The sequence below is a fragment of the Gossypium hirsutum genome, chromosome D07, assembly GCF_007990345.1.
Source record: "Gossypium hirsutum isolate 1008001.06 chromosome D07, Gossypium_hirsutum_v2.1, whole genome shotgun sequence".
Lineage (NCBI taxonomy): Eukaryota > Viridiplantae > Streptophyta > Magnoliopsida > Malvales > Malvaceae > Gossypium > Gossypium hirsutum.
This window is the reverse complement of record NC_053443.1, coordinates 47,671,313-47,682,529: the sequence shown is the minus strand read 5'-3', so window position 1 is coordinate 47,682,529 and position 11,217 is coordinate 47,671,313. Positions and strand designations below refer to the sequence as shown.

Sequence of the window (11,217 nt, the reverse complement as noted above, 5' to 3'; positions counted from 1 at the left end):
TCTAACCGTATATGAAATTTTAGTATGTATTGCATGTCTAACTCTGTTGGGTTACACACTGGGTTTATGAAAATTCACATTTGTTTGTCTGTTCTATTCAGGTAATCCACAGACTTAGGCGGATTGGTGTGGTGGAGCCTCTCGGTGACCACGAGTTTGTAAACGGTTTATGATTATGTCTTTAATTTAATTTAAGGGTTAATATGGGTGTTTTGTAATAATTGGACTCTCCGGACCATTTGTTTCTTATTTTGGGATTTGGATTTTCGATTTAATGTTTTATTTGCGATAGACATCTAAAACTTGGTTTTTACTAAAACAAGGGTTTTCCAAAATTTCGAATGAATTTTTCGAAAATAACGTTTTCTATGACTTCCGTTGTAAATCACGTTTTGGCAAATAAAATAATAAAACAATGCTTTTGACAATTGATATAAGCAAATATGAGTTAAAAAGCTGGGATGATTTATCGTTATGACTTGGATTTCAAAACTCTTCTATGTGACATCTTCGGATTTGGCCTAACGTCTAGGTCGGATTTGGGGTGTTACAGAACATTTTTGTAAAGGTTAAATATTATAAAATTTATATTATTTTGACTTACTTTACATATCATAAAAAGTGATATAACCTAAGTACTTCTCCAAATTATGTATATATAAGTTTTTATAATTAAAGCTACAAATTATTTAAATTATGAACCTAAATATTATAAACTCAATGCTAATTATGCAAATAGAAAATATTTTCCTATACCATATCGCAGGGTATGATACCATTTAAGATGCTAGACGCAAACACCATAAAGAAATCGTGAACTTTTTAAATTGGCACGTTCAAGGCTTCCAAATGTGGTTGAAAAGAAAATTATTGTTCTAAAAAAATATTTTTCATATTAACAATATCACCTTAGTATAGCATAAAAAAATTGGATTGTACTAGTATGTTACATATTTTATAACTTCAATCATAGGTAGAATTGAGATGATCCATATATTATACTTTGAGGAGTATATGGAAGAAGGGGATCTTGATAATTTTAATGTTGCATATTCAAATTCAAATGCTGATGAACTAGGTCAAGAACTAACGAATTGTTATAAGAAACATATGTTAAATATTAAAGATGGAATAACCCAACAGATATGCACTAGAGCAATTGGATAAAATTGCATATGATGTTTATTCTTCTTGCTAATTTTATTGGTAATTGTATTATCATCTACCTTTTTAGGCTAAAATAATAAATATGATGAGTTTTTAATTTTTGTTACTTGTTTAAAAATTATTTTTATCATACTAATAATTTTTTATAGTAATTAATATTTTTTAAAAGTATAAATTATGTTACTGTGTAATTACAATTTACACTCAATCGGCCAAAAATGTTTAAAGAATAACAACTTTTGATAATTACAAGATACTATAATTACTACCAAATAATTACACATTTATTCAATTACTCTATACTATCCAAACACACCCTTAATAAAAAAAATATGTGAAATTAAATCTCCTACTATAAATTGTTGTATATAATATATAATCATATATGTTATATATTATATAAAATTTTTTAAAATAAAATATATATATTATTAAAATTTTATATTATTTATAATGTGTATACAAAAATCATATATATATAATGAAAAAGAAAAAACTAATGCAATATAAGAGAGGTATTTATATGTAAATATTTATAAATCTTTCTAGAAAGAAATGCTGTGTCTTTTTAAAGAGGCACATAAGTATATTTTAGTACTCTATAGATAGATACCAAAAAAGAGAAATTAGAGATGGAATTGAGGGTCTGTTTGATTGGCTGTAAAATGTTTTCCGTAAAATGATTTCTGGAAAATGTTTTACTTTTCTGTAAAATGACTTACTGGAAAATATTTTCTGGTGTTTGATTGAATCTGTGTAAAATATTTTCTGCTGTTTGACAGATTTCCTGAAAATATTTTCCGGAAAAGTTATTTTTTACATATATTAATATATATTAATAAATTTTTATATTTTAAATTGTTTTTACATATATTGCAATGATTTATTTATAATAATACTCAATAATAAGCTACAATATTGATCGTTATAAATTGAAAAAATATTATCCACAATGAGTACTAGTAAGAATATTGAATAATTATAAATTGCTTCGAAACCATAATGAGTACTAGAAATAATATTATCCAAATACATAATTAGTAGTACACCACATAGTAACAACATTGTCGAAGTGCATAATATTACACCACATAAAAGTATCAATATCTTCAACGCTGAGAAAATTTTTGAAGCCAAATTTTTCTATGCTTCTTACTTTTAACTAAAAACATTTTGGCCTCTGATTCATGACTCCCTAGATAATCACACACAGAACACAAGAAGTCATCATCAAAACCTTCTTCCTCCATCGACATCACTTGTTCGTAAAGCTGTGCTGTCTTGTCGGCAGTAAATTGTTTCAAAGCATTAGCAATTTCGCCAAGTTGCTCACCCACAAATTTAATTTGTTCATCAACGAGACTTTCTTGACCACTTTTTCTTTTACGTTTGGATGTGCCAGATGAAGATACATTTGTTCTTACCTCTTCAGCCTCTTCATTGTCGCAGTCTACAGGCATTGAATCTTCATTACCATCATCCAAATCTATGTCAGCAAATGTTCTGGCAAAACTCCCTATTGCCATATCTTTGCCAACAACCACAGCCATTTCATCATAATGATCAATGCTTTTATTCAAAAATGGTTCATACTTCTTGTGTGCCTGTTGGATATTATACACAATTAGAATAACAAGTAAAAAACAATTGAAATATACTTAACATATATATACATATATTACCATCACTGTTGTATCATATGTCGCTCTATCACATGTGATCATTTTCATGTTATCATCCCATCCAAAACCACTTTCACCTCGAATTTTGCATATAATCTGCCACTGGTTTTTTACTGTCCTCAAATGATTTTCCACGTGCTTCGTATCGCATTGGACTTGGAATCTAGAAGAAATGGCGTCGGCAACTCGATTAATAGAAACTGATTTGAAAGTATTAGAAGGCTTATTTCCTTTTCGAGCCTCCTCTGCTAGAATTTCAAGGAAAACATGTTCTATCGGTTTTGTCCACCTGAATTGCTTGGAGGTCCCTTCTTTGTTGCCCTTACCCGTTCTACATTAAATAATTGTCATTGTCAATAATTTCAATATCCAACAAGCTTAAAACATAATAATCAATTCAATATCCAACAATGTTAAAACATAATCAATATCTAACCAATTCAAGACATATATCAAAATCCAACAATCTAAAATTTGACAATGTTATTATCCAACCAACATTTACAAAAAAAAAAAAACAACATCAGTCTAAAACATACATAACATAGAAATAATAACCTTAAGCCCTAAATCTACCTAATATTTCTAGCCATGTAATCAGTCCACATAGTTTCTGCAATCTCATCTCTCTTAGCAGACCATTCTCTTGCTTATTGTCTTTCTTCTCGCTCCGTGAGAGTTTGTATTATCGAATCAAACTCAGTCTCCTCGTATAATCCTTGATTAAGTAAATCACTAGGATCAACTCCCATTATATGATTATAAATGATACAACAAGCCAAAACTATATCTACTTGAGTTTGAAAATTCCAAAATGGTTCAGCATCTAATACACGAAACCGTTTCTTCAAAATCCCAAAAACACGTTCAACAGTGATCCGTAATGATGAATGTCAAAGATTAAAGAGTTCCTTTGCATTTTCAGGCCCTTCAGCACCAAACTCTTTTAAATGATATCGGACACCACGATATGGGGTAATACATCCAATTCGGATGCCATATTCAACATCAGCAAGATAATATTTACCTACAATTTTACAATACGTAATTAATACTGATAAACTATGAGCTTACTGGAACTATTTGTGATAAATATTACCTTCTGGAATTCTTAATCCTCTTGGGCGTGAAAGTGCATCACTTAAAATACGAGAATCATGTGCACTACCTTCCCAACCAGCTAGAACATAGGAAAATTTCAAATCAAATGTAATGGCAGCCAATACATTTTGTGTCGTCCCCCCTTTACGGCTACGAAATCTTCCTTGCATGCTAAGTGGAACGGATGCACGAATATGAGTTCCATCTAATGCTCCAATACAATCTTTAAAATAAGGATAAAACCTTGGATTGTTGCTAATTTCACTAGGAGTTGACTCATTAGGTAATCTAATAACTAGTCTATACAATTTCAAAATAGCTCTCAATACAACCCTAAAGTAATGGTGAACTGTCTGAATTAATCTATAATATCTAGATCCAATCACTCGAAACCTTACATTATGACCAATTATATGTAAAAATATAACTACTTGCTCCCTAATATCAACAGATTTAGACGATTGTAACAAATTATTCGTACTAAGAATATCACATAAATTAAAAAAGGCGATCGGTCTCATCCTTATTATATCAATGCAATGCTGGTCACCACTATATAAAATACTATTAATATAGTTTACTCTTTCATAATCTCGATTCACACGAGGGCGAGAAGCAATTTCCTTCCTAGTTTCTAATTTTTTAATCCAAAGAGCTCCAAAAGCTAAAACTGAAGCCACAACTCCGGCAATTGCCATTTGATGTTGATTACGATCCATCTACACAAAATAATGCCACACAAATATATGATCACTACTACAAAAGATGCAAGATTTTCATAAGATCACATTATTAGGTGCAAGAGTTTGTTATATATTATTAGGTTATCTTTCATGTAAAAATATAAAATATTTTTATTATTTAAGTTACCAATACATACATATATTGATCATGTATTTATAAAGAGTTTTAAATTATAATATGTTTCATGTATTTAAAGAGTTTTAAATATATTGATCATGTATTAAAGTTACCATGACTTAAAATATCTTTCATGTATTTGTTATATATTGATCATAGTTAATAATATGTTTTTATAAAGTTACCATGACTTAAAATATATTGATCATGTTTTTATAAAGTTACCATGACTTAAAATATATTGCCCAAAAGCTATAAATGTTGATGCCTCTTTTTTTAAAATATAAAAGAGTTTTAAATACTTCAATTGCTAAGTGTGTTTTCTTTTTTTATTTAAATATAAACAAAAAAAAATTGACAATGTTATAATTTTTTTATTCTATTTTTTATAATTTTTTAATTTATAAATTGATTACTTTTTATAAAAAATAAATAATGTTTAAGTGCACTGCTACAATTGCTATATATACAGTTAAAATTTCGGACATAATTAACAAAAATATCAGTCCCTAAGATGCCTATATAGATGAGTTATTACTAGCTTCCTGATTTCTTAAATCAAAATCTACTTGAAAAGTTAAAAACAAATTTGATTTTGGTTCATCTATCATTTGCAAAAGTTTTGAGACTCTCCCGTTTCTAACTTCATCTTTTCCTTAATTCTCAGTCTTTGAACTGTGAAAAAAATGGTGGGGTGCATGAATTATTTCCCTCCTGTTCATAATGTATATTCACTACAATCTCTTTCATGCAAATCGATATCAATGTGTAATATTTAAACAACATTTCCTTATATTTTAAAGAAAAAAACATAATTCCTTGCCATAAACTCTATATTTCTACATATATTTAAATCTATAACATCTACCATCAACCAAATATAACAACTCATCACTGCCATTTCCCAACAAATTACAGAAAAATGTAAATCAATAATAAACCATACCCAAACACATCCAACAACCATTTAATTCACTTGAACCGAATTATAACAACCACAAATGCATATTAGAAGGCTTATCATAAATCAAGCACACCACAAACCTCTTATGAAAATATCGACCAAGGCCACTAACACAAGTACGAATGCTGAGGTAGAGGCTAGGACAGCAAGAACTATATAGTTGGAGGTCAAGCATACAAAGAAATTAGAACCGTTAGGAGCAATAAAAAATAGAAGCTAAGACAACATCAGTCTTGCCATCATCAATAAACATAATCAAAATCCCTGCCTGCTACTGCTTAATGTAATAGAAAGTAAAGAGCTTAGACACATGTATGATTTATCTTTTATCAGTCAGCTTTGAGTGTCACAATATATAGCATTCTTTGCAATTAAGCCCTCCCCAAAAAAACCAAACAGATCAAAACAGCAAACCTGCTTGAAAGTTTGAAAGTAAAGGGTGCATTGACATCAATATTGTAATTTGTTAATGGAACTATAAGGACCCTTAGATCAATCGATATATGTATAACTATATTGTAATATATTCTTTTAGACAATTATATTGTAATTAACAACCAAGGTATTTTCATATAAATGGTTATACATGCTAGATTATGGCATATTGAAAAATTTATGTAACAATTAAATAGAAAAGGAATAAAGCAATCTATGGTTTATTGAGATCAGTGATGGTCAATCTCTATTCAAATGATACTTGATCATGCACAAGCACATACATGCAAATCAATTTTATATTAAAACTCACTCTTGATGTTTACTTGTATAGAGACATATCGAAATTTGCAAAGGTATTGACAGAGAGAAAATTCTTGAATATTAAAGCTTTTAATTTTGTATTTTTAGCATTTTCCATGCTCTCTTCTAAAAGCATTGCATCCCACCTGAGTATAGGGAAAACCAGTTTACTGAATTTCTATTGACAAAAACCAAGTTTTAGAAACTAAAACTAAAATAAAGTACCGTGCAAAGATGAAGGATTTGACCATAAAAATTGACCATTCGTAAGTAGAAAACTCTACCAGGAAGTAAACTTGATAAGTCTCTGCCACAATACATAAAATGTCGGTATTAATGAAGTGGACCAATACTTTTGATTTGGAGGTAGATCTGACCCTGGTCAAGGATTAAATATTCAATTTCACCCCTTCCAACATAACCACTCTACGTTTACATTGACAGCCAATACTGTCGGTTAAATTTGAGCTTTGCTCCCTAAATGATAAAGTTGTTCTCTGGCTACCCAATCAAGATTCCATCATAGTAACAAAGGATGAGATATTTTTTTTAATCAGACATTGAATATTAAAACAACTCTACTCCAGTCTCCATATATTAAATTAAAAATACTCAAATGCTACACTCTAAATCAGATTACATAGATGAGCAAAGCATGACAGCAGAGATTAAACGCAGGACAACAAAGACTTGCATATCGATGAAAATGACAGTTTAAGAGTGAAGGAAGGGCTTTGAATTTTCAATTCGATGCCCAAATTTGCACATGTTATCGGATACTTTGATTGGTTCTTCAAAAAGGATAACTAAAAACTAATAGTGGTCCATCACCACCATCATTTTAAAACTTAAATATTAGCATTTTGGTTATAATACAAAACAAATAAGTTGGAATTATCTTCTGATTCAAATAACAAAATAAAAGGAGTTTGATTTGTTGGCCTTCCATGTAGGATAATTGAAGTGAATCCCATGTTAAAAAAACTCTCACAAATCAAGAAAGAGCTTCATTAACCATTTCAGTTGTTAGCTTTACACCCATATTGGATTTGGATGCCATTACCACCCACACATTAATACTGATTCCTAAACCTCTTTCCACATTATCTGCACTATTCTCGCATCTCAATCATAAAAGCAAGGACCATATTATCATAATTCCTTTTTTGTTTTATTGCAAAAGCCAATCATAATTAACATATCAAACTAGACCTTGAAATCACTAAACCTGCCACAAAAATAAAAACCAACCTAAAAGGAACAAGTAATTTAACTCATTCTACAGAGTCATACCGGTTGTTAAAAATAGGACCAATATTACTGTTGAAGGGGGATTTTCTTTTTTAATGCCGGGGAAAGAAAATAAAAAGCCTAAATTTATTCCCAAATTGGAATTTACAGTCTTTTTCCTTGTTTGTTTCTACCTCTTTGGAATCGTACACTTAGCGGAGGCGAATGAAAGAAGTGTATAATCATGTCGTGTAGGAGCACAAAGCAAACAAGAACATGTCAAAACTAACAATGTAGCACAAACAATCCAACAAAAACATAGAATACAAACCCAGCAAGTCTTTTTCAACATTGAAAATTAAAACCATAAAAAATCAAATAATGTCTTACCTGAAATTTCCCACAGATCTGACGGAAATGGTGGTCGGAGAGAACGTATTGTGGGGGAAAATCAGTCGACAGATCTTGTGGGGGTGTGGAAATGGAAGGAATTGAAGGAATGAAGGTATTAGAAGGCTGGAGAGAAAACGGAAAATGTCTTACCGAAATGAAGGGTGTAAGACATTTTCCCCAATTTTGTAATAGGTTGTCCCGTGTCTTGGAATTGGTTTTACAAAAGGAAATTATTTTCCTGCTATCAAACACTGGAAAACGTGTAAAACCAATTCCGGAATTGGTTTTCCCCTATCAAACACAGCCTGAGTTCTAAGAGAATGACACTATTAAAATTATATTCTTTTTTTTCTTGTGTGTGCCTTTGGATTTTATTCTAGTTTTAAACAATTTGTAGTGTAGTACGAATTGTTCCATTTGAGTAAAGGCTATAACGACCCGATTTTCAGTGGTGTCAGAAAATGCAATTTTGGAACCTTATTTTTATAAACTGAGTCTGTAAATATTAAATAGGAATATTTGCAAAGGTGTTATAAAAATTTATTGAAATTCAATTAAGTAAGTTAGTCAAAAATATGGTTAATAAAGGCATGGGGACTAAATTGTAAAAGTTCAATCGCTATAGGGTTTTAATCAAGAAAAAATTTAGGGACTTAGATAACAATTATCCAAGGGACTAAAATAGTTAATAAACCAATTTAGAATAGATATTAGTGGATGGTGGTGGTGGATGTCATTAGATTAGTTAATTGATGATTAATGTTTAATTAATTAAGATTAAGTTAATGAATTAAGTTTAATTATAATTAAACCTAGTATATAAGTGAAATTTAGTGGGAAAAGATGAAAAAAGTCATCATCTTCATCTTTCACCCACCGTCCACCATCAAAAAATCGAGGTTAAAATCTTCAAACCTATTTTAACATTTGGCTATCAATTTCAAGTCCTTAGCCATTTTTCTTTGATTTTTATAGATTTTTTATCATGTGAGCTTGATTTAGCCCATGCATCAAATTTGTTCAATTGGTGAAATTTTGAGAAGTTACAATTTTTGAGAAATTGAATAATTAGGCTTGAAATTGATAGAAATTAAACTTAGATTATGAAAAGGACTAAATTGTAAAACTTAATAATCTTGATTGTTAACATTGTTACATTAGGGGCCAAATTGAATTAAATGAAAACCTATTATGAAATTATGATAGGAATAGAAGGTATAAGGTTCGTAATAAGTAAATATGAAATTAGATTTTAATATAAAGTTTTATACTAAAAGTTAAGTTTGTCTTGGGTTTAGGGACTAAATTGAATAAATTAAAAAATATACTTGAATTTATTTTTGAATTTAAATTTATGGAAATGATATTGGTTATTTTATTGTGTTACCGTATGTAGCTAACGTCGACGTTGGGCCATTAAGAGGGAAAGGAAAAACAAGAATTGTCGATGAATGACACAAAATCTCAGTTTGTACTTTTATGATTCGAGATCGAATTATTTGTTTACATATACATGTTAAATGAATAATTGAATATTGAGGTGATTATATAGTGATAGTATGAATTGTTTTTTTGAGATTGATGTAGAATATCAAAATAGTGGACTAAAATGAATAAAATAAAAAATAGCATGAACTAGTTGGAATATGATGTGTGATATGGGAATTGGATGAAAATATGTTGCATGACATGAGATATTTATGTTTTGATAATGAATTGGATTGTGATTATGAACGTGAATTCAGAAATGGTATATGTATTGAAATGTAAAATGAAATTGAACATTGGTACCCTATTAACTAGTTGAGTTGAGTCGAATATAGTTGGCATGTCATAGGATTGGATTGTGTACGAGATTATGTGCTTATGCTCTAAGATGCGCTTCGTGCTCCAATATGCACTATACGTGCCAATTTTCCCTACTTCAGTTATCCGATGATGCACTTTGGTGCCAGTTGGTTGGACGATCCGTGTATCCATTCGAGTCTGAGTCAAGTTAATAGGGCTTATAAATTGTAAAGTTGATAAATGATACCAAAATGAGATCATATGATGCTATGGAATCCATTATATATATATGTGAATTAAGATAGAGAAAGCATGTAACCTATTATGCAAATAAATTGAAAACGAGCCTAGGGGGCCGAAACGGATGTGAATGAGTTAAGCGGCTCTAAAAAAGGGATTCAAATGGTAAGTTATAAAGGTAAATTATATTAACTGGATATGGAATTAGATGGCATGATGTTAAAGGTATATAAATGTATGTTTGATTCATGATTGGTATTGGATATGAATTTAGTATAAAGATCAATACTTGACAAGTAGAATACATTGATCAATTCTTCACATATGGAATGAATTAAGTTGCTAATTGCCATTTGCGCACCCAAATATGTTTATGATATGAAATAATTTTGCTTGATAGGATATAAGTTTGATAGGCAAAGTATTGTATTCATTGTGATCAATTGCTAATGTTGATGTTACATTATCTTGAATCATAAAATTACCACTGAGTTTTATCATTTAACATACGTTTTGTTTATTCCATGCACAGGTATAGGTAATTCTCAAAGCCCTGGGGGGTGAAGTTAGCATTTGGATTGCAACTTCCAACTCAACCAAGTTTGTATAGCTCTTTCATTTTGTCAAATGACATGTATCTAAGATTATTTAGTCCTAAGTTGGAAATGGTCAAATTGTTGTAAATGAGTTGTGGATATATGGAAATGGTATTGGTCATGCATGAAAATGGTTTTAGTTGAATTGAGATTATATATTAAACTATCACATGTGTAGTATGTTAGCTTGGAAATGTATGAAAATGTTTGCTTAGTGGTTTATTGAGAAAGTCGCGACTTCACCCCTTGAATGTCGCGACACCAACCCTCATCGCCGCAGCGTCCCCTGTTTGATGTCACAATGTCAACTTTGTAATGTTTTAAAAACTTTACAATTTGGTCCTCAGGTTGGAAAGCTTGTTCATTGTCTTTAAGGTTGTGACACCAAGCCATGGAAGTCGTGAAACAAGCTTGAGAAGTTTCAAAAACTTTGTAGTTTAGTCCTTGTCAGGCCCGA

The 11,217-nt window shown here is 30.2% G+C and overlaps 1 protein-coding gene across 2 annotated transcripts; it reads right to left on the bottom strand.

Moving 5' to 3' along the window:
* Positions 1 to 2,125: 2,125 nt before the first annotated feature.
* On the bottom strand, positions 2,126 to 8,482 carry LOC121219502 (uncharacterized). 2 transcript variants are annotated; one of them, XM_041097772.1, is made up of 4 exons: positions 8,134 to 8,482; positions 5,856 to 5,927; positions 2,850 to 3,180; positions 2,140 to 2,771 (listed from the first exon to the last, which is right to left on the bottom strand). In XM_041097772.1, exons 3-4 carry the CDS (start codon positions 2,895 to 2,897, stop codon positions 2,277 to 2,279), a joined length of 543 nt encoding a protein of 180 aa, XP_040953706.1. In that variant the 5' UTR covers positions 2,898 to 3,180; positions 5,856 to 5,927; positions 8,134 to 8,482; the 3' UTR covers positions 2,140 to 2,276. The 2 variants fall into 2 exon arrangements, with proteins under 2 accessions (XP_040953705.1, XP_040953706.1); XM_041097771.1 differs by lacking the exon at positions 5,856 to 5,927 and having other exon boundaries at positions 2,126 to 2,771.
* Between the last annotated feature and the right edge of the window lie 2,735 nt (positions 8,483 to 11,217).